This window comes from Papilio machaon, chromosome 19 (assembly GCF_912999745.1).
Source record: "Papilio machaon chromosome 19, ilPapMach1.1, whole genome shotgun sequence".
Lineage (NCBI taxonomy): Eukaryota > Metazoa > Arthropoda > Insecta > Lepidoptera > Papilionidae > Papilio > Papilio machaon.
This window is the reverse complement of record NC_060004.1, coordinates 105,164-129,535: the sequence shown is the minus strand read 5'-3', so window position 1 is coordinate 129,535 and position 24,372 is coordinate 105,164. Positions and strand designations below refer to the sequence as shown.

At 34.4% G+C, this 24,372-nt stretch overlaps 2 protein-coding genes across 3 annotated transcripts in view; both read right to left on the bottom strand.

Moving 5' to 3' along the window:
- LOC106716159 (scavenger receptor class B member 1-like) overlaps positions 1-6,742 on the bottom strand; it is a 54,517-nt gene extending 47,775 nt beyond the window's left edge. Inside the window, exons 1-2 of one of the 2 annotated variants that reach the window (XM_045682716.1) lie at positions 6,545-6,742; positions 1,693-1,904 (exon numbers count right to left, since the gene is read on the bottom strand). In XM_045682716.1, the coding sequence (XP_045538672.1) occupies positions 1,693-1,711 (19 nt within the window). In that variant the 5' untranslated portion in view covers positions 1,712-1,904; positions 6,545-6,742. Of the gene's footprint in view, positions 1-1,692; positions 1,905-2,177; positions 2,245-6,544 lie in introns of those variants that run through there. The other variant, XM_045682717.1, reaches the window with a different exon arrangement.
- A 9,345-nt stretch (positions 6,743-16,087) lies between these two features.
- Positions 16,088-19,799, bottom strand: LOC106715625 (trypsin I-P1). Its single transcript, XM_045682541.1, has 6 exons — positions 19,422-19,799; positions 17,677-17,784; positions 17,438-17,558; positions 17,074-17,241; positions 16,846-16,974; positions 16,088-16,722 (listed from the first exon to the last, which is right to left on the bottom strand). The coding sequence occupies exons 1-6, from the start codon at positions 19,707-19,709 to the stop codon at positions 16,517-16,519; spliced, it is 1,020 nt and encodes a 339-aa protein (XP_045538497.1). The 5' UTR covers positions 19,710-19,799; the 3' UTR covers positions 16,088-16,516.
- Positions 19,800-24,372: the final 4,573 nt, after the last annotated feature.

The following is a 24,372-nucleotide window of genomic DNA, read 5'->3' as shown; positions in this document are numbered from 1 at the left end:
TATAAATAATACTAATTATTCGCACAATTCTTGGATTTTTCCAATTTTTACCGTTGTTTTATAAATTGAATGTGTAAATAATTAAACCGCACAAAAATAAGTCAATATTTTTATTTCGTCATGGTTTTCTTGTGGTTTCAAAGTTTAAATGTTAAAATACATGATGTGTACAATATTGAACAGAAACAAACAATTTGCAACTTAAATCGGTGTTGTGAACAAGGACCGAATGTGTGAGATAATTTACGTGCTCATAAAAACGTTCATAAAATTCTTTTTAATTATTTAAATTTAAACCAAAATATCCGAGATCCGGACACAGCGCAGGGCAATGTTTCTCTATTTCAAGTTGTCTTAGTATCGACATAATTACGAGTAAAGATAAATAGAAAAGTAACTTGGCAGACAGTATGACAATATTTTTGTCTTGGTCAATTTGTTAGTCACAAAGTTTTTTTTTTCTAAATATGCTTTCTTAATTTAAAATTAGTCGGATAAGAATGATACATTAATTTGACAATAGTTTAATGATTTGTCAGTTTTAGGTTCTCAGCTTGGTGAAATACTGATTGTGAATCACCATCTAAAAGGGATACAGCTTGAAGCTTTCGTTTATAAACGTTATTTTTAAAATATTCCCTATATTTGAAATCAGACAAGTTTTTAATTCAACATTTTACAAGAAAAATATAACTCAACCTAAATTTTAAAGCAAAAAATCCTGACGAAATAATTGATGTCGTAAAATCCCGCAACAAATATAAATACTTAACCCAACAACACTGACGATACTGATTTTTTCTGTCTAATTTATAATTATGCGAATGTTTGGATGGATGGATGGATGTTTGTTTGTAGGTCTCTCCAGAACGGTTCAACGGATCTCGATGAAATTTGGCACAGATGTAGGTCTGGAAGAACACATTATCTACCTTTTATTCTTTTTTTTAATACCGCGTGTACAGAGTCGCGGGCGACAGCTAGTTATTCATATAGCATATCTGCGTATTACATTTGGCTAAACCGGTATCGAAAATATTTATCCAACTTTTTGTCAAGTAAAACTCAAAATGTGCCAACAATTGCTATTTCTGACAATCCTACTGCTGTTAAAAACCGTGAAAAACAATAAATAGAAATGTTAACACATTATAAAAATCTGTAAAAAAATATCCTTAAACGATTAACTTTTCTCATTATTTTAAATACACATTATTTTCCAATGATTTTGTTTAGTTAATTACTGAATAATAACTTCGTATAACGCGAACAAAGAGTAATAATTAAAGAGTAGCTCATTTACAGACCTTAGAAGTGATCTTCAATAGAATTCAATAATTTATTATCAATGTGATTGATTGCAAATTGTTAAATCCCGTTTTAAATTACTATTAGCCGGCACATTAATATTAGATAGTAGTAAATATATATTAATTAATTAAATAATAGTTGTGTAATATCAAACAACATGAGGTATTAGTTTAAGGTATACAGTCAGCTATGGGTTCTACAATGAAACACTTGAGTCAAAACATGATTTCATTTCTCGCATTCCCATTAAAAAATAACCAGAGACAATTTGTTATAACACAAATGTAAAAACACAATTTCACCGTAATATTAACTTAAAGTATAAATATTTATTCTAAACTTAAAGTTGTATCGAAGTTATAATAAAGTTTCAGTACTTACGATTAAATGATAACATCATATTGTTGCTGGTATCAACCGGTTACTGAAGTCCCTTAGCTGATAATTTTTCAGTAATAAGACACTTTTACTTGTGGTAATATTTGTCCTTAAATTATTTCGAACTTTATTTATCATTTATAATGATTATTATTTTATCACAATTTTCACGATAACGAACACACGTGTTGTATTGAGACAATACGGCGACGGTCCTGAAACAAACATTAATTATTTTAAAATACGAACAATAACGAAAACAAAACAAGACTCTAATTAAAATATTTTAAAACAACTACGATTTAATTTTTTTTTTTAATATTGAAAAAAGAATAAAATCAATGTTTTATTATCAATATGTAGACACAACGTTTTTTAACTACGTTCAAATCGAGAAAATAAAATTAGAAACAATGTGTTTTCCGTTTTGCGTAAAAAAAAAACATAGTCGTATTAAGTAGGACCAGAAGTAATCAGTCTAGAGTTACTTGTTCTAAAATCTTTTTGCACATAAATACAGGTGACGTGAATTAAACTTGTGTGAGAAAATGAAGAAATCAGATGTAATCTCTGCCTGTGTTACTCGCTAACTAGCGTTATTTTGTAGTTTATGAAAAGTGGGACTGGTTAGTTATGCTATTAAATTTTTTATAAGTCAGGTCAGAGGTGATTATAAATCATTTCAAGTTTATGCAGAAAAGTCACGGTTACATATTTATTAGCAATTCAAATTCGTTCATTATAAAATAAGGATGCGTCAAAACTATTTTAAAACAGGTTTCAATAAAACAATTTATTACTATTATATTTTTAAAACACAGTTCAAAACAAAATCTATTTTTTAAACATGATACTTAAATATATTTATTTTTAGGGAACTATCCTTATCTCGCATTCTAAGGATAAGAGATGGTTTGTGGTTTGTGCCGTAAAAAATCAAAGAAAATATATATTTTTTTTTGTTTAAATGAAAATATTTTAAAATATGTATAATTTGACATTTTCGTACTTTATTTTTACTCTGGCATTACTATGAAAGCCCGGTTCAGCTACTTGACTGTAATATTACATCATCCCATATAGATCCTTGTATCGTAAGTAAATAATGTTTTAAATGTCACAGTGTACCTTTCAAAGGGCAGTTAGCGGCGTCACCTTCGAATACCTACATTTCCGTTGTCCATTGTTGGTGCAACAACAAAAAAGGTCTCAAAACAAAACGTACACAAACAAGCGCGGCTCACAGTGTTATCAGTCCGGCACGCGACCTGCCGCTATCACAACATACTCGTACACAATTACATGTTCAGTGCCATCACTACAAGCGTACATATTCGCAACAATTCAAATCACTCACTGTTTACATGTCAAACAGAAAAGTGCAAATACCCGACAATTTTTTAAAACATCATAGATATGTTACGTGTTTACAAAAAAGCTTCAGAAATGTGTTTATACAATCAAATATACCTATGAATTGTTTTAATATTATTTTAAATATAATTAATTAAAACTATTACTCGCATTTCAAATTAGTTATTAATTTGTATAAGAAGGCGTTCATAAAATACGTGAGATGTTCAAGGGGGGGAGGGGTCGAGTCAAATCTCACCTAATCTTACTCAGATGAAGAATTATATAGATATGACATGCGCGTTCACCCGTAAGGGACAGATAGAGAGTACTATAGACTATACCTATATATATGTAAAAGGATTGGGGTTACCAGTTATTTGTTTTGTCCCGAAAATGAATAATTACGATATAATTTAATATATACCAATTTATATATTCCCAATTATATTGTAATTAATAAATGTAATAAATATAAAAAACAATGCGTAATTTTTGTTTATGTGACTAAGATTAGGTAAACAGATTTTTTTAGTAATACTTAGTCAGGTCATAAATTCTGTCACATGATTAATATAAAATAATTGAAACAAGTTTATTCATTATGTGACCATTTATATACCAAAATGAACTTAACAAAACATAGATTCTTATGACACTAAAGTTTATTCAAAATGACCTCCGTGATTTTGAATACAGGCCTTCAATCTGCGCGGCCAGTTGTCTATCGCAGCACGAACGAGGTTCATGTCAATATCGGCGGCTGCCTTAATCAAGGATGTCTTGAGTGACTCCAAAAAAAGAATTTCCCGATATTTTTTTCCCGCGTACCGCTTCAACAAAGCGCGGCATCTCTTCAGTCTTAGGTCCATTAGACCAGCATTCAAACGATGTCCTGTTTTTCTACGATATGCACGAAGCCCTAAGTGTTCTTTAAAAGCTACAAAAAACATACCAATATTAAAGTCATATAATTTTAAATTATTCTGTATATCATTACAGTGAACACTATATGTAAAACTACTTAATATTTAACTATTTTGATTGTACTTTCTAAGAAATTAAGTAACCGATTTCGATAAAATTTACATGGGACAAATTAAAAAATATACTCTTTAAAATCAACGGGATAAGAAATTATCAATAAAAAACACAGCATATACTAGAATTAAAAACTACTCATTTTGAAATCTGTTGAAAATAGTATAAAAAATGTGAATTGTTTCATTTATATACATTACAAATACTATACTTTATTTCCCCTAAATTCAGGGTAATTTTTACAACAAGATGGTGGTATTATTTTTACGGGTAATAACCAACCAATTTGAAAAGAAGTTTAATATGGCCGCTTGTTTCCCAGATCTACAGTATATTATTTGACACAAATGACATCTGCGTTTGGGCGCATAATGTTCGAAAAATACGATTTTATTTTAGCTGATTTTACACATATTTTAACATATTAGTTATTACAAAGACTGTAAAGAACAACTATTTTGTATTTTCTTCCTTATTTTATATGAATACATTTGAATAGGTGCGTAGTTACAGTACTTACGAGTGAAAGGTTATGTTTTTCTCTTTTCGCTCACTACGGCTTTTACATCCAACAATACAGCAGTATACCATGTTTTATAAACTTTACCTAACTAAAACTGAAATATCAAAATATTTTTACACAATTACAGCGACTAAGTACTCACAATTTTCGAAAAATAACACGAATGTCAAACTTTGTTAGGGACAACCTAGGTTGCTTGTTGGGGACAACCTTTGTTCCAAACAAACTCCAAAGCCTGGTACGCAGAAAGGGACAGAAGATAGTTATCCCTGTCTTTGTCACGTCACAGGAATTGGGTATAACTGTATCTCTCTCACTCACGGTATTATTATTACCGTGTCATAGACTTGTAATCTTACGTTGGAGAGAGAGGGGGGGTTTCTCGGCAAATATCACGTAATTTTTTTTCTGAATGAAGCAAAAAAAAAATTATACTATTTTGGTCCATTTAATCCAGATTGTACATGCTTAAGATTTAATCTTAAGCGTACTCGTAATACGATTAAGATCATTCCCTAATTCGTTCTAAAAAAAATTATTTCATTTATACTTCGACGTTATACATTTAAGTACTGACTGTCAAGCCTCCATCTCCCATGAAAAAAAAAATATATATGTTTCGAAATATATAAAATATATATTTTAAATATATTAAAAATCTCACGTGAGATTGGGGGTGGGGGTTGAATAAAATCTCACGACATCTCACCAAGGGAGGGGTCTGAATTTTCAAAAAAACACCTCACGTAATTTATGAACTAATAATACTTTAAAGCGATTTCAGCAATACATTTAGCGTCAAATATATAACTTTTAACTTGTAACTGTACATCTAAATCAAACAAAAAAGCTCAAAGCTTGCTTCAGGAATTCAAACTAAAAAACTTAATAACCCAAGATCACTGCTGAAACTATACCTTTTATTTGTTATACGTAGGCAGTTGTGAAGCTCTCGTCAAATACTGCACTACAACAGTCGACAGAGTGTCAAATATTCGTTGGTATCGCAGACCTAAGACCTGTGTTTATTTTTAGCACAAAGCGGCAGAACAGTCACGTGGCGCGGCTGTTATCTGCTCGCTGAGCGTTACGACACGACCCCGGAGGAACCCACTGCTCTGCTCCGCGGCCGAGATATCTCCTCGACCTGCTTCTGTATCCTCGCTATCGCCGCCCCCCAAACATAGTTGCCCAATTTATCCGCCTGATATCCAGCACCCAGACAAACTAACTTGGGCTGCAATTTTCAAGATGGATTATCTATATATACAGTTGACATGTAGTTTCTATGTCTGTACTGACTGAAAAGACGATTCGTATCGACGACTCAACGTTGTGAGTAGGGAGCGCGGTTGCAATATTTTTAGGCTGAGCTTCATTAGAATGACATTCGAGACATTGAATCAATTCGCGGCCGATTATTTTTTTTTAGAAAATATGTAATCAATATGTGTGTATGTAAAACATTGCGAGATACATAAGAACTGAACTTAACCTAAATACGAACTTAATCCAATTCAAATATAAATGTTGTTGTATGTATACTATGACTTTTAAGAAACGTGATCTCTGTTTGTCTATTGTCAAAGTATAGACATGTATCTAATCAAATATTGTATAGGACTACAATAAGCACAATAGAAAAATTAAAGAGACCGAAATCATCAAGGTATGAAAATAACTTTCAAATATTTTATTTAGTTAATTTAAAAGCTAGTTCAGTGAAGCGTCCACCATTTAGAGCTTTGGAAAATCTGGATTGTCAGTAACCTCGAGGGTTTGTTATTCCTGAGATTTATTTATATTGTTCTTTCTAATGATATAATAAGTTACGAGCTTTCCCAATTTATTAATACCTGAGATTTTACTTAAATATAACAAAATTCTTAATCAGATCCAAAAAAATCCAGCTACTTTATTACATAAAAAAACACTTACCGGAAAAATTTTAAATGTATGGTACAGTGTAGTAGCATCTTCTACTCGTAGTAGTAGCACACAATAGTCCGAGAGCGAACCTCGCTTACGACCCGCACTCGCCGCGTCCACGTCGCGCTCTCGCCGCTCACTTACCAGCTCAGCACAGAAACACGCGCGCGCGCCCTCGCCGCAGCTCGCGCTCAACGTATCTATTGTAAATTGTATGGGATCGCGTGCTTTGATAAACACATAATAATATTAATATCATTTTGTATAAGGCTGAGTCCACATCTCTCAAATGCGAAACTCACGAGACTTCATTAGCGAGCTGCCCGGATGCCGCTCGCGAACTGTGGTTTTTCATATATAGCGAAATTAGTTTGCAGATCGCGAGCGGTTCGCAAATTGCGCATTCGTCATATGTGGCCGCACCCTTATATGTAAATCTATTATACTCAACCTGAACTCAAACTCAACTTATATATATGAGAGTGAACACGTAAGAACATTTAACTTTATATCTCTGTAATCTGCAATTTTTATCTTAGCTATTACCATCTTCAGCGAACTTATTTCCTTATTTGTATAAAAATTATCCAGATAGCAATTTTTTTTAAAAGCTGACCCCCATTGACTGCCCCCCCTCCCTCTCCTGGCGACGCCCATCTACGAACATTTAATTTATTTAAGAATTTATAATTTATGACTATAGCACATTTTTTCGCCATCAACGTGGTATACTCGTATTGGACCAACAATAAAATACATAAATGTCCACGTGATTTCATGTTATGATAATAAAATAACAGATTTAGACAAAATAGACTCGACGTGAATTATAACCAATAATTGCAATCTTACTTAATATTAAAAATGCGAATGTTTGGATGGATGGATGTTTGTTAGAAGTTATCTCGAGAACGGCTCAACGGATTTGGATGAAATTTGGCATAGATATAGAACATATTTTGGAAGAAGACATACATAGGCTAATTTTTACATAGGACTAATTAAGCTTTTTTTTATTCCGCCTGGAAGGAGTCGCGGGCGACAGCTAGTTGTTTATATATCAACTTGTTGAGCTTGTTCAACAAGTTGATACATGTGGACCATCTCGGCCGCGCCTCCCCCCGCGCTCACAAACATACAGCAAATCATACAACTCTTCCTGTATATGCAAAACAAATTGAATTTAAATATTACCTACGTTGTTACATATTTCTTCGAAGGTTGCTACTAAATATTACAAATTCTTGAAATCACGTGACGTTAAATAATATTTCTTTAAATCTAGTCAAAACTCATCACGACAACACGTCGTGGTGACAGGTGATAGGTGACAGGTATACCCAACGGTAGTCTGTTTGTGGAATAGACCCGCTGTCTATCCTTCGGCTGATTAGTCAACAACTAACAGAGGAAGATACCAGGAGATCAGCAATTGCATAGCTCTGTCTTTTATGGTGTTCATTAACCACTTTTTGCTTTAATAAAAAGCAATTAAAAAAGCACGTTATTTGCGGTGTATGTTTTTTATTTTTATTCCTTATCCCAATGTATGTATTCGTTATCACGAAAATTAAATGTAGGTTTAATTTGCCTTTTACAGTACGCACAAATAGTTTAGAAGATATCACAATTACAAAATCAGCTCGGGAGCCGGTCGCGGCCTTTTTTACTAATAGATGGGACATTACCGAGAAGTATGCTACATATAGACGAGGACGAGAGATCAGACCCAGGCGAAGCCGGGGCGCAAGTAATTAATATTTGAATAATTCATGTGAAGGTGTGGTTGAATGAATCAACTTTAAACATAATAATAATTCATCAATACAAATAGCCGTATTATAATATAGTCCTAATACAAAAGGTGAAACCAGTATTCTGCTTTAAATTTAAAGTTAAACAAGTTTGAATCCTTGAGGGCTTTCGTGCGAAACTTGTGGTAAAACCCAAAGTAAGCCACCCACAACGGTGTTGCTATAAATTGCGTCTCGCATCGCTTACCTTACAATATGTTAACGTAACTCGAAATATAACTTCTATAAAACATTAGAAAAACTAAAGTGATAGGAATTCAGTTTGGGATAATTTAGTGTTCAAAGTCGACTATAATATTCTTATGAGCACAATTATCCACTTCTAGTGAACGAGATTTAAGAAGTTATGTTTATATTATAGCAAAACTTTGCTTTAATTATGTAAAGTACATATTAATAATGATATTAATAACAAGGTATTTTTTTATATTTTTCTTAAGAATTTAAAGTTAAAAAAATGTATAATATAAACAATCTAAATTAACCTAATAAGAGATAATGTTATTTGTTGCGGAGGTGATGCCGACCTGTGCGCTGTCCGTCAGCGGCGTATGCCATCACACGGGTACTTTATCGCACCAAAGTCGGCGACCCGCGCCGTCGTCCGCCTCCTCGCGCACGACACGTGAGTAGGGTCACCATCATATTTATAAGTATAAATTTATTTATAATCGGGTCCTCGACCTTTGAACTAAACCTGTGTAATGTATCGATTGAATACTAATATAAATAATACAATATAATTTCTTTTATAATGGCTAATATAAATAACAATATGCGAGATATATACGTCAATGCTGTGTACTCCTAGACACATTACGTTACACAGATAAAGACATATTACAAAATAATCTTCAGCCAGTGATACCATTATAAATTGTAAACAACTACAAAAAGTCCTAATGTGCAATTCTTTAATTATTAAAAATTTTAACATTTTTGGTCGGTATTTAATAATACACATTTTAGTGTGGTAAGCAGAAATATTAAAAGTTTATTGTATTTTAAAAAGATTAAATAGTGTTTTTTGTCATGCTCGCATGGTGTGTCTTGTTTTTTATTAATTTTATGATTGTTTAGTATAGGTATGTGTTGATTTAAATTAATTTGTGTTATCAACGTATGCGAAATCATCTTTATTTTAAAAATACTTCGAAACTATTATTAGGCAGAGATAATGCCTTGTAAATTATAACTTCAATTAAATATTTTAAGGAAACGTTCGTTCTTTGATATAAAATTAAAACAGAGATAATTATGATGCAACTAAATTATACACAAATATGTATATAAATAATACATATCCTTACATTTAATATATTTCCATGCATACTTCTTGCAAAAAAATCTTTTAACAGCTTGCAAAGTTAAATTTATTGAAACACTTTTTGTACCAAATACTTAACCAAATGTTACATCTTTATTCAAATATAAAGACAATATAGAGGTCAGCTTGAAACATTATCATATGGAAAAACAGCAAAAATTATCAAATCAGCTTTGTATGACGCCGCGCGCAATACTTCCTGCTTGCGGCGGCGGCGGCGCGGCGGCGTGTCCCATTTTTCCTGCGACCACGTGGCCACTCGCACGTGACTCGCCCGATTGACTTTGACGTACATCAAATAACCTAATTAATAAACCATTAAACAATACACTTACACATTCGTACAAACAAATACATTCATAACAACCAACACTCACTTTAATATGTACGAACTAGCTTTCGCACGGGACTCCGTCCGCGCAGATTGAAAAAAAACATTAATTAGCAAGTAGCCTGTGTGTTCTTCAAGACTACGTTCTACATCTATGACGAATACCAGCGAGATCCGTTTAACCGTTCTGGAGATACGTAAAAATACACATCCATCATCCATACATTAAAACCTTCGCATTTATGATGTTAGTAGATATAATTTTTTCCAAGAACGTATAACAAAATCTTTTAGATCCTGTTATGGTCGATTAATGAATTCGTGAAACCACAAATAACTATTATTATTTCTGTATACGTTTATGCACTACAGATTTGTACAAGTGCGTAGGAATTGCACGGGCCTCTAAAAGAATTTTCACATAAATGGAATTTTTGGTGATTCACTCAAATTCAAGGCGACAGCGAACGTAAATATCATAGTTACTGTTGCACGAATAGATTGTCGACAATTCTGCGGCCCTGATTGTTACTCCTTTTACTGCCCTTTCACTTACGCCTTTCCCTTATCTCCTACTAAACAATTTATCTGCCCTTAGTAGACTCCTAATAGCTACCTTTATGGGAATATGCCAATATCAAAAGGTAACATTTTGCTTCTATGTTACAAATATTATAGTATACAATGATACGATCAAAGATTAAATGTAAATTAGAGTCCTCAACCTTAATGTTTTGCTCCGATTTACCAAAGCGAGGCGCAAGAGATCATTCCATTGGTTATCCACTGATGTTTACTGTGCGTACTATCAGCCGCCCCACTGACATCTGAACCTACCACTGCGAAGGATACAAATTGTGCCACTGAGCTGTGCGACACAACTTGCACTTATATGAACAATATCTTATTTGTCACATGTTTATTCCTTAGAAACTTCACAGAAAACTAAAAATATCAAAATAAAAACAACACTCAAACAAAAAAAATGTGCCGCAAATATACTCGTACTACAAAATTAAATTTCACATTAACTTTAGCGAACAGCGCCATCTAGCGGCTTAAACTAACCTAACTCTTCAAAATTGGTCAAGACATTTAGGCTCCAGTCAGTCATAATTAGTGATGCAACGGATGTCTGTTTCCGTTTCCGCAAGTGCGGAAGTTCCGCGTGCTTTTCAACATCCGTTTCTGCTTCTGTTTCCGCAACTTTTATAACGGAGATAAAACGGAACTTTACGACGGCTGAGAGATCCAAATGCGCGGCGCGAGACGGGCAGTCCGTGCGCGGCCTTTCGGCACTTGTCGCATTTGTTTGTTGTACTATTTTGTGAATTTAAGCGCGTAATATTTTCTGCTGCTGTTTGAAACAATCAGTTTCTCTTGCTGGAGTAAACTGTCTAGTTGTTGTCCATATAAAATTTGACAACTGGCAAAATGTGACTATTTCATACTTACGAGTTATTAAATGTACTTTTGAATAAGTGATAACCATGTAATATATCATCATCATTATATAGTTAGAAATATATTTGTCGTTTGTCAAAACGAGTGGTTTGGCGAACTTTAATTTGTAAATAGTGTAATTTTGTTTCCTGAAAATAAATTAAAAGAAACGCGTATTTTAACTTATTGCAGCGCAATAAAATACATACATTGAAGGCTAAAGGACACCGATATCCAATGCCTTAATAAATTAAAAACGAATAAACTGTTTTGTACCGAAAAAAATATTTTTGTAAATATGTATTTTATTATTATTTACACTTCTGTTTCCGCATCCGTTTCCGTTTCCGTTTCTGCTAAAATTTATTTTTGACATCTGTTTCTGTTTCTGGTTCCAGTAAGACACTTCCGTTGCATCACTAGTCATAATAAATACAAACAGACACAGTTAATCAAAAATTTAGCATCGTTAATCGTTAATTCGTTATATAAAAATTTTACTTCGTTAATCGTTAAAGCATTAAATTTACGAAAATTTAACGCAAGTTAAAGTTAACCGTTAAAGTTAATATTTGTTTATATTATAAGGTGCAAGCGGACAAACGGCCATATGAATAATCGGACCGATTTTGTCGAGACTTTCAATAGAACTTAGGCTATTTTTTTACTGCGCTTACGAAATCTCGAGCGAGCGCTAAACCTAACTATAGTTAAGTTATATAACATACTCAAATAAAATTAATACGATTGGGGTAATGTACTGCCTATACGATACACTTGACATAGCATGCGCTAGTTACACACACTTATATTCTACATTGAGAATGATGGACAATTGACCTTTTCAGTCATTTTTTTTCGACAATCCGACGTCACAGAATAAGAGAGCTAACTAAAAGTAGACAACACAAATTCTCTATTAAAAAGTGAGACATTTGCAGACATTCAAAAGAAAACAAATAAAACTTTTATGCAGTATTTACATTTATCTGTTACTATTTGCACCCGTATATTAATAAAAATTGCCCCAACAATTGAACATTTAATTTTATGTATTATTTGGTAATATTTTTTATTTTATTTTAGCTAAGGACCCACGAATAGACTATCATTTTTTACTTACTTTTTATTTATTCATATACATTTATTAATAAAGCTTCTTAACATCAGAGGAAACTTATTATAACATTGATAAATAAACTATATAACCAATCCAGTGATACATCTCAACGCATAAAACTATACAACTGAGATGCCTTCGATAACTATTATCATCTAATGATCTATCGTCCGATCTATTGTTATATGTTAAATCAAGTTAAATTACTACTCAGTTTATAGAGCATATATGTACGTCACACGACATAACGAAAACAGCCGATTGCGGGTGATGTCATTCTTTTTACCTATAAAATAGTTATAGTCAATTATGAAGAATATGTTTTTAATTATTTTGAACGACACTCAAATAATTTTAAAATAAACTTTCGATGTACATAAAAAAATCGATGACTTTTTTTTAAGGTTCACTTGTGGCGACACTTATTTCACATATTAATTTCAGTATAACACAAATTAACATTATTTCACTAACACAATTGTTCTACCTTTTTTTAATTTTTTCTCGTTTTACCGTATACTTTTTTTTTTAGTAAACAAACAAATCTTCGTTAATGTCTTTGTACAGCGCACGTGCACCCCGACCATTAGAAGGGTTGGGCCCATAAATCCATCGAGTTCATTATCGCATTCTGTGTGCGGCTGTCCATTTGATCCTTTGTTCATATTTTTAAAATGTAAAATTATTTTTCGTTGACTATGAATAAGCCCAAAAAATAACATTCAAATTACGGTAATAAACTCATAAATCTGCATCCTTTTTGAGGAATGTTTATTGCGTGCACATTTCGTCTTTCGTATTTTAAATTTGTTTTTCATTTGTTTCTTATCTACGCAATGACAAACAAATCCTATTTGACCGCTTTTTCAAATGATAAACATAAACGATTTTTTTTAATTTTTTTGGTTGTCTAAACTCCAATATTAAAATAAACATTTTTGTCGCCAATAAAGTTTAATTGTATTTTAGGTACGACGTTGAAGAGATTATTGACACTCGATTATTTTGATTGCAATTCAACGCAGAGTTTATCTTTTTGAATAGATTTTGCGTCTATGACAAAGTCTATAATTATTGTATTTAGAGTAAAGTGTTTCTGAACCTCATGTTGATTTTATAACAAAGTCTTGTTCTACAAAAAAGTGATGTTAAATAAATGAAAACCAGTTTTAATGTAAATAAAATGTAGTAAAGACTTTTCGAGAGATTTGTGTAAATGTGAAATAATTTATAAAATTTGTAGGTGTCTAGCACCTAAACTACGCAATATTTGATAGAGGTAAGTTTGGTTAAATCGTCATTATTTTCTAACAAGGAATCTGTGGTACTCTTTTGATCACGTGTTTCCCGGCCGCTCGGTATATTGTATAACATGCATCACATTCGCACTCACACTTCGTATACAATCAATTATCAACTCTTTCGTTCACCATTAGACTCACAGACGGTGGCCAAACATAGACAAACTTACAAATGTAGCCTGATGCATAATTTAAATAAAATGACAATACGTCAATAAGTGTATTATAACAATTAACGGAAGTAGAATTTAATGGAAGTTAACAAGAGCTTTAATACTTTTTGAAAATAACTTAAAAGTTAATCCGTTAAGCAGATTGTTAACTTCGATAATTAACGATTAACAGATTAACGAGTTAATGCCCACCTTTTCCAACAGACATACATACCCATAAAAACATTATATAGGTAAAATATTTAATTTATATGATAGATTCAGTGTTATTTGCCTTTCGTACCCTCGCGTGGGCGATATTCAAGATGCCGCGGAAAACTCCTTTACTGTACTTCCACAAACTCGTAAATATATTTTTTATGCGTTATGCTAAAGGTTACGTATGCATTTCCGAGCAAACAACGCAACATAACACACAAATAACATGCAACTTTGATACATATCAATTTGATGTTTTTCAAAAAATCTTTCCAGATATAAACTTTTAACTTAATTTGTTTGTTTACATACTTACAGCGGTATTATTATTGGATATAAATTTTAATAAGGAACAACAATTACTTAGGTAAGGTAAAAGCGTGTAAAAATATTTACTTTTCTTGGAAAATACTAAGTATAGCAACATAACCTCACCATAATTTTAAAAATTGCGCCAAATTATCATTTCAATCATTTAAAAGAAAATTGGCTCCATTATAAAATAAAGATTTAATTAAGATTTATTTAGTTTGGTATAAGTATATAGTTTAGTAGTTTTAACATATTATTCATAGTTTTTACGTAATAATGTTGTGTAATTTATATTAAATAAATTTAATAAAAATAAAGATTTTAAATTTTTTAATCTGAACTAAATAAACTGTAATTATATAAGTAAAACTTTTTAAATTAACATACATACAAACCCACACACATAAAAACAAACTTACATATACTCGAAAACATTACCCTCTTTGTCAGTCTGGTAAAAAGAACGCCGCACTTAGAACGCAATGAAATATTGGAGCATCAAAATATGTAGGCGCCTACATTTTCTTATCTCTTACAATTATAAAATTAAACGAAAGAAAGTGAAAAGTCAATTCAATTTTGTATTAAAATACAGGAAGAAAATCCAAGAAAACGTACCACTGAGTAAATCTTATTCCCGAATCCAACATTTATTATTAAAAAAGATTAGCAACTCCACGCTTGTGAACATTTGCCTTTGCCTTTTAAAGTTTTGAAATGTCATAGAAAATTATTATCCACAAGTATTTTACTAAGCAGATGTGGCCTGATATTATCCTGCAGGAACATGTTTTTCCTAAATTACCATTGTCAACAAATATTTGTGACAGTAACTTATACTTATATGTTACATTTCTACACTTCTGTGTTACACTTCACGCTTCTATATAATATTTTGGCATTACCACGTAGACCACTTTGATTGTACTTTTGCGTTCCAGCCAAAGACATTCAACATCTTACTAATTGTAAATGCGAATGTTTGGATGGATGGATAGATGGATGGATGTATGGATGGATGTATGGATGAATGTATGGATGTTTGTTTAAAGGTATCTCCAGAACGACTCAAAGGATCTCGATGAAATTTAGCATAGATGTAGATCATAATCTGGAAGAACACATAAGCTTATTTTTTTAATACCGCGCGGACGTAGCCGCGGGCGACAGCTAGTAATATATATGTGTGAAATAATTTATTTGCGCCTCTTTTCTCTCACATTAAATAATTGTTTTACACTGTATCGATCTTCTCCTTACGTTTAATTATAGGAAATTATTCGAAGCGTCAGATCAATTTACTAGAAATTAAAAAAAATGCAGGAGCAATGTTATAATTATATTTATTCTTAAACAATATAATATTTATTGCTAACCTTACATATTTCTAAATCTACAACAAAAACACATTTTGGACTTTGTTTAAATGTAAATAAAAAATCACAAATGTGAACCTATTGTTCGATCTAGAATCAACAACTCACTATTGATTAGATTAATATTGGTTTAAATTAACTCAGAGTAACTTGTGCGGTAACTCATGGTAACTGATAACATTAAATCTTTGGCATTAAAGTATACAATAAAATACTGTTCGTAAATTTAACTACTACTCATCGGGCGAAAGAATCTATCGGCACCTAATTATTTTGTGAAAATCGTAGAAATAGACACCTTTTTTCGCTCTTTATTGTGAACAGAGTTAAAGGCATCTTGTAACATTAAACTATTTTTAATAGTCTCTTATTTGATGCAAGTCCAATTTCTAAATTCACCTTATATCCTTACTAAAATAAAACTGTAGCAGAGTAAACACAGCGCTAGCCTTTTTTCTTCATAGTATCTTGATGTCTAGTATGTCTTCTTTCGCTTTTTCAATACTGATTTATCTACTGCTCTATAATTTCTTGCCCCTTACTTCTGCGGCCACATGTTCTCGACTTAGTGACGAGCGCTAGTGTGCTATAGCGTGTGACCCATGCCACTAGCGGTGAGTTTGATCCAGTCGATGTAGGAGGCGACGCGGGTGTAGACGCCTGGCCGCGCACGGCGTGCGCAGCCGGAGCCCCACGACACCACGCCGTGCAGCTGCCAGCGGCCCGCCGCATGACACGCCAGCGGCCCGCCAGAGTCGCCGCGGCACGCGTCCACGCCACCCGACAGAACTCCTGAAATATTGTACGGAAAAGGTAAGTAAACTATTTGTTGGGCGTGTTCAAAGCGCGCTAGTCACTCAAGTGCTGTGTGTAATTCAACCGTTACTATGTTAAATGTGCCTCATTCATACCCACCTGCACAGATCATAGAGTCGAGAATGGGTTGCTGCCGACCACCCAGCACTTGCCTCTTCCGGCACGTGTCCAGGTCCATGAGCGGAACGTCGGCCGCGCGCAACACTGGCGCGAACGTTTCAGTGCCTTCTGTAACAAAAACAAAACATCACAATGTGTACAAAAATCAGACTTGAACTTTGTCATATTTTGGAAGGTTTTTTTTTTCAAATACTTTTTATATATTACCTGTCTGGTAGCCCCAGCCGCTGACGGAGCACCAGCGCCCATCGCCCTCCCCCTCCCCCGTTGCGCTTTGGTCGGGCAGGCAGATCGGGCGCACGTGCGAGTTGAATTGCACCCCAGCGCCCGACCGGGACACTAAGATCAGCGCGATGTCATTGCTGTGTGGACCGTCTGGAACAGAATTACATTACGTCCTCAGTAACAGCAACAGCAGCACGAATGGAACAGCTCTTTCGGCCTGTACCACGACCACGATGAAAATACGCTTCAAGTAAAAGTTTTTTCTTGTAAAAAAAATCCTTATAAATATTGCCACCACTGGGACAATGTATGCTATCTACGTTGGGAAATTAGAACAGGCGCGTACTTTTTCTGAAGTCCGGGTGGAGGACCACCTTCTCGGCGAGGAAGCGGTGCTCGTGTTTGTCCTGCACCTTCAGTCGGTGCTCGCCCACAACGATCCTAATGTGATCCAGATGCAGAGGTTGCTGGAATTCAAGTCATACATTTTTGGTTAGAAATTTTTTTTTATACTCTTAATTATAAAGGAATTTAATAATTATTTACAAGAATTCAGGTAAAGCAGGAGTCGACTCAGTCGGTTACCTTGTCGAAGCAGTGTGCGGCGGAGAGCACAAGGCGCGACGCGATGACAGCGCCTCCGCAGTGGTGCTCGAAAGTCAGCTTGTCAGGGTCCAGCAGCTGGACCTCCACCTGCGACAAAATACAACGTTACACACTGTATCTACATGTTGAAAAATTCAACGAAAGATAAAAATAACTTCTCTGGTCGATCCAACAGATTAAATAAATACCAACGCAATTCCATCAACAAGCAACACAAACGCAAAATGAACACTTATTAATAATAATGATGTTTTCTGCGTAGATTACTGCCTGATAATTTAGCTTATGAATATTCCAATTGTAGAGATAACAAAACGTCAGCTAAACAAAGGTAAAAAAGTGAAAGTTCAATTATAAGCAATCGTTTTTCGAACATTGCAAAATGGCGGACATATGTCAAAAGGTGACGGACGGTTGGCGCGCTTTTGTACAATTTTGGTTTAAGGCTTTAAAAGAGGTGAAGTGCAAGACAATTGTGTATTGATGACGTAAGTTAGTACGGCAGTGAGTTACGCAAACTTTATGGTTTGTAACACTTAATTCTCTGTGGTGGCAATGGCAAGAGTGCAGCGTGCAGTATGCAACGTGCAATATGCAGCGTGCAGCATGCAGCGTGTGCCTTGACATACAAGAACTCATTGAAATTCACGTAATGCAACATTTGACTTACGAGATATTTACTTCAGCATACGAATGTTGCGTTTTGATTGTGGCGGAATTTTGAAACAGGCAAAAAAAATTACTTTTAACTTTTCCATGCATCCGATACTAATTGTGACAAAAATACTGGCACTGTGAGAGGAGAACTGACTATAGAAATTGATTGATATGGAAAATATGAAGTTCATGAAATTCCTTTCATCAGGAGTATCAATAAAGAAACCGTTTTGTAGAGTATTGTATTTTGTTTTCCGCTTTACTTAATTAATCTGTATTTTATCTTGATAATCTGCACACCGGAAATATAGCAAAATAAAAAAGGTAAGTTTGTTTCACAGTTTCACAGAGATAGGAGTAGCACGGTGTGAAGTGGAGCACACTGAGATGTACAAGTTATGTCACCTCACATCGTAAGTATTGTTAAATCATGTTAATGAGATTGCACAATTCATGATATTTTAAAAGTTTTCGCATGCAACCGACACACCGCCGCGACGTGACGCCGCCTCCAGGACATACTCAGCCGCGATGCGTAAGATGAATTGAATGGTCGCATTGTTTTGTACAAAAATTTTCGTCTGCGATTCTGTTGCGGTGAAGAAATTTTGCATAAAATAACAAAATATATTTTTGTAAAGACATAGTTTGTTTTCAATCTTACTTAGCTGTCATTTGTACAGATTTATTGAGCACGCAATACCTCATACTCATATATCATGTTGATTAGCATGAAGCGGCGGGAGATTCAATTCCTACTTACAAGCACTGGCGTAACGCAGTGCAAGACAAAACACACAAAAGACAAGACAAAAACATAACCTTAACCGAAAGCATTAGACACAACATTTCATTCACTTCATCAACTTAAAATCATAAACCAATATATAAACGGCTAAAACACTCACGTATATTTGTCCGGTGTCGGCACCGACTAGTTTCATGTGTGAGTGTGTTTGGTATTGTGAGTAATGTCTCACGAAAGTTTAAACAATTTAACTGCAATATTTACTAGAAATTACCCCCAAAATAAAAGACTAAAAATTAAATAGTGTTTAACGCTTTACCTGCCAAGGATAGGCCCCGTAGGGTGTCTCAGCTCCGCCGACGATCTTGCCGGTCCTGCGTGGGCTGAAGTCCACGGTCCTCGTGCCGCACTGCACAGCCTCCGCGCTACCCCCAGGTCGTCCAGGCCGCACCACATTCTGGTTCAGATAGTTCATGGAGAAACTGGAGAAAGCCTTTGACGGGCGCGTCCTGTTCTTATAGAACTCCATGTGATTTATTTGATTCAGGAAGAAATCCGCAAAGCAAGTGTTTATCAATAACAAATAATTAATTATAATCATAAACATTTTTCCTCACAAAAGTTGTCTGCAAACTTTCACTTGAAACTTATTTTTTTTCATAAATATCTTGATTTTAATTTACGACAAATGCTTAACACTGATCGAGCGATGTTATCAATTTATTTCATTGTGCAATTGTCGCGTGCACTCGCCGCGCCGTCAGAAAGCGGAGTGAGACGCCGCGGCCGAGGATGCCAGCGATTTATTATTTTTGTGGTATTCATCGGTGGCTTAAAAGAGACGAGCACAATGCCACAACACACACGGCAATGTGGGTTACTGGACCGATCACAAGATGCATCTTATTGTTTATACCCCAATTGTGTATGACACTCGATTGTCGAGCCTAAACGTTCGCTCTATTGTTAAATTACTTTTGTTCAGAGCCGATAGTTTCGAAGTCAAGGTATCGTGCAGCCATGGTTATTAAGGCCACAGAATTTAATAAATTGAATGGACATTAAGAAATTGTGTTTAGCTAAAAATTAAATTTTTGGTACAGCAGAGATGAGACAACCTCCTAGTACAAATAAACTGCTAATGCACGACATGGTTCAACCATTGTTTAAGTAACTATAGAAAACATTAGAACAAGCTTCGTTCGGGTATATTTAATGCGTTAAACAGTCAGTTATCTCGGCACAAATTCCATGAAAAGAAACCGCATGTGCCCGCGCGCCGCCCCAATGCCAGCATTAACATAATCTGCGACGCAACTTCTGTTGTACACAGAGTTTACACTTTGCACCATTGTACTCAATGTACTTTGGATCAGGAACACGACAAACTGTTCTATCTAGCTACATCAGTTTTCATACATTTTTCAGTTATCGCGTAGCGTGTCTTATCAGTGACTCAAACATGCCCAAAACCTGCAAATACAATAATCTTTAAAAGAAACCTTCTCTTACAATTAATTTTATAATTCAAAGAAAAAATTTCGTAAATTCCACTTAGATTATAAATATCGTTTTATAAAGCGTAACTTAATTTACAGTATTTCTTATACCGCACTTGTAAGCATCGTTACTTCTCGTAGCAAAGCTGTAGACTCTCGTAGTAAATTTATAACAACATTTACCTAAAGGAGCAATTTTTATTTTTATTTAATATACGCTATAGTACATCATTAATTATACTATACTTTACTACATCTATAGATGTACAAAGATTTATGATAATTATGTATTTATGCAATTTTTTAATATAACAGAAAATGTAAACCGTTTCGTGATATGTTACCAAAAGTTATTTTTACTACGTATTATCGGTACCTAAATGATGTACTATCTGTTTGCTCATACACGTATATTGTTTACTTATTTCCATTTGACATGGTCCTGACACACACACACACACACACACACACACACACACACACACACACACACACACACACACACACACACACACACATACACACACATGAACATTATAAGCAAACGCCTCTACTCATATACACATCATGAATGTAGCGTAGTGAAATTGTATTAACCGTGAGCTTTGAATTTTTCAAGTTTTCTGAATTCTAACTTAAATATTATTTTTAGACTAATTTAATGTTGTGACAAGAAATTGTCCCGTCAAAACTCCTTCCGATTAGCTCTCCTTTCTTCTGTCATTTTCTCAGCTAGTTTTTCTAAAACAGCACCTTAATAATGTTTAATTACATTCATTTATTCACATAAATGCGGATTGTGATCTCTATTTTCTGACATTATGAAACTTTTTAGAATTCGTTTTGTTCAGCGAGATCTCACGACAACAGTTTGCAAACTGGGACCACTAAACATCGTGTAAGGTTTGGTTGTATGTCCATCTGCAGCAATTTTTGTTTTACTAAACTGCATACACTAATGTTAGTCTTGTTGTATCATTAAACACTAGTGTAATACGTAGTTCTAACGTTAGAATCCGGTTCAGTGCGGCTGGCGGCGGCTGCAGGCGGCGCCGTGTGCCACATCCCCCGCATGCCGACGTTATTACCATATTATCAGTTGTGAGTAACTTTGACCCATAATATCTGTGTAAAGGACACACTAACATGTACTCAGGTGTGCTCGTAACGATAGAAAAACAAGTCTGCTTACACATCTTTGACTTTCTTTATCTTCGACATACACCTGCATAATTTAAGGTTAATTTGGTTTTCACAGGGAAAAGTTGTAAATAAAAAATTGTATTTAATTCAAACTTATTGCCGCTATATAGTTGATGTCCTGCGGATTTTCTCAATTTCGGTCTCGCAGAAGGAGCACACCCCCGTCTATTCCGTTCATAAATTATGTCAAGAGTATGTTATAAATGAGTATATTTGTAACAACTTTGCAAACAGAAGAAATTCTAAAACATCGTGATACTTACTTTATACAGATGAAATTGCACACGATACTAACGCAAAGCAATACCGGCTGCGTATGTATTAAGAAGAGTTTGTTTGTCTGTCGCTACTAACACAAATAGCTGTGCGAGTGTTGATTCTCATAATTTGTCGCAACACGAGGTCGCATTGCATCAGACGAGTGCGGCGAGCAGACGCGGCTCGCTCTACCTTCCTTCCCCAGGCCTTCCCTAGGGCCAGGAGGCCTAGGTGAGCTGCGGCGACCTAGAGCCCCTATGTGCTATTAATCATAGCGAATCAAGGTCAGCCACTTTCCTCTTAGAAGGTTATGCGTCCTTATACGTGATAACATGCAGGTGAGCCAACACTAACTTACAGTTATAATTTTACTTCTTTTTCTAAAAATAAAATTGTTTCGACTAAAGTGAAGTGACATTTTTTCACAACATGTGTCACAATACGTTTACATTTAGTAATACTGTAATACATAATGAACATTACATATTATTCCGTGTCCAATTTTTATAATAAGAACACTAAGATGCGGAGTTGTAAACATTCGGAATATAATTAAACATTTAAAAATAAGAAAATGACACGTCCTAGTTATTTATTTATTAATAATACACACAATAACAATATTCTTGGGATTAGTTGTTTAAGTTTTTATGTTTCAGTACTATGATGATGGAAATTTCTATTCCCTATACGCTTCCTATTAGGGCCTCAAATCAATTTCTACATATCTTCTCTGTTCCACTAAAGGGTTTGCAATACGTTGTTTACTTACTGCTGCGGATATTTACAGGGAGCTGCAGTCACTTAATATTATTTAAACCATTTTCAGTTCATTTCCGAGTATATATTATTTACTATGCATGTACACAAATTTGTAAAAATTTTCATTGATATAGAATGCATATGACAAATGTTGTGAACCTCTAGTTGTGCAGAGCATTGTATGCACAAGCAGCATATCACAGATGTGATCTGGTCGCGGTACTGTTAAGTTTCATCCGCACCAAATGTCAGTGCATTGAGTCACTCATTGTTGTCGCAACTGGGTCGGTTGGCGGCTGGCGGTTGGCGGCTGGCGCGGTGCAACCCAACACAGTACTTTAGTCTTACTGCGAACAGGAAAACCATGTTTAAAAGTTTTCAACAATGCCACCCTTTTGATCCATCAAAATGATCGTGGACTCAAAATTATATGTTTAAAAAAATTAAAGCGTACAATACGACACGGTGAAAACTCTTGATCCTCTCATAATATCAACTGTCAAGTGGGAAAGGATTTGCGAGATTACAATTATAATATTATGCCTTTCTTCACTGTATTAAAAAGGTTATAAATTTAAATACATGTGTTACGTCTTAAACAAGCGTTTAGAACTGTTATATAGTAGATACATAAACTTCATGAATCACGTGTGCGCATAAGTTAAATCTGTGTAAACTAAATTATCTCGTTAGTGGAGACCTAGTTCTGTTCACAATAGTTGCTCCGTCATGTAGATGTGTATCTAGGAGTTAGACGTTGGTTTCGTTGTCAAAATGTCAGTGTGTCAGTGAGCTTCTAACTGAAAGTACGGGTATTGTATGGGGCTGGGGCGCGTGGGCGACGCGTCGACGGCGCGATGAAAGTAAAATGATCGAGTGCCTCGTGTAAAGGATTATTTTTCCTTTATTCCTTTCGACAATGATTATTGACGTGTTTAATTAAGGAAACAGTAGATCTTTGGCTGTGTAAATGTAAACATTTCTGTGTAAAGTTGGCTAATATTCTTCTCTATGACTGATGCTAGGGTATACTCGTCACGTGACGTCACTCGTCTTGTGACTGCACGCTGTTGCTATAAAGAAATCAACAGTCGGCACTGAGCAGCATCAACAAAGTCATGATTAGGAACTTATCGTTTCCGCTTGTAAAGTTTTTATCAAGCCTTCACTTTTTACAATCAGTATAACTTTTTGCTGTTTGTTTTGCTTCACTTTTTTAATCAGAAAAAATTAAGGCGTTGTTTTTTTTTTTAGAAATATACGAAAATTACATAAATAAGGTTCAGTTTATATATGTACAGATATTACCGCTTATAGAACATTCACATACCATGAAATAGACCAAATTAATTCGTCACTCTTCCATTCAAAAAACAATGATTGTAACTAAGTTGAGTGAGTTTCGAGGAAACTCCCACACATAACGTTTTGGTAAGTTCTGCGTAGAGGTACAGTCAGCGGCATAAATTACACACCTGCTCCTGCAGTATTACAGCCTGTAAGCGAACTGTGTAAAGTTGATTATTGCTTGGTTCATTTTACAAAAGG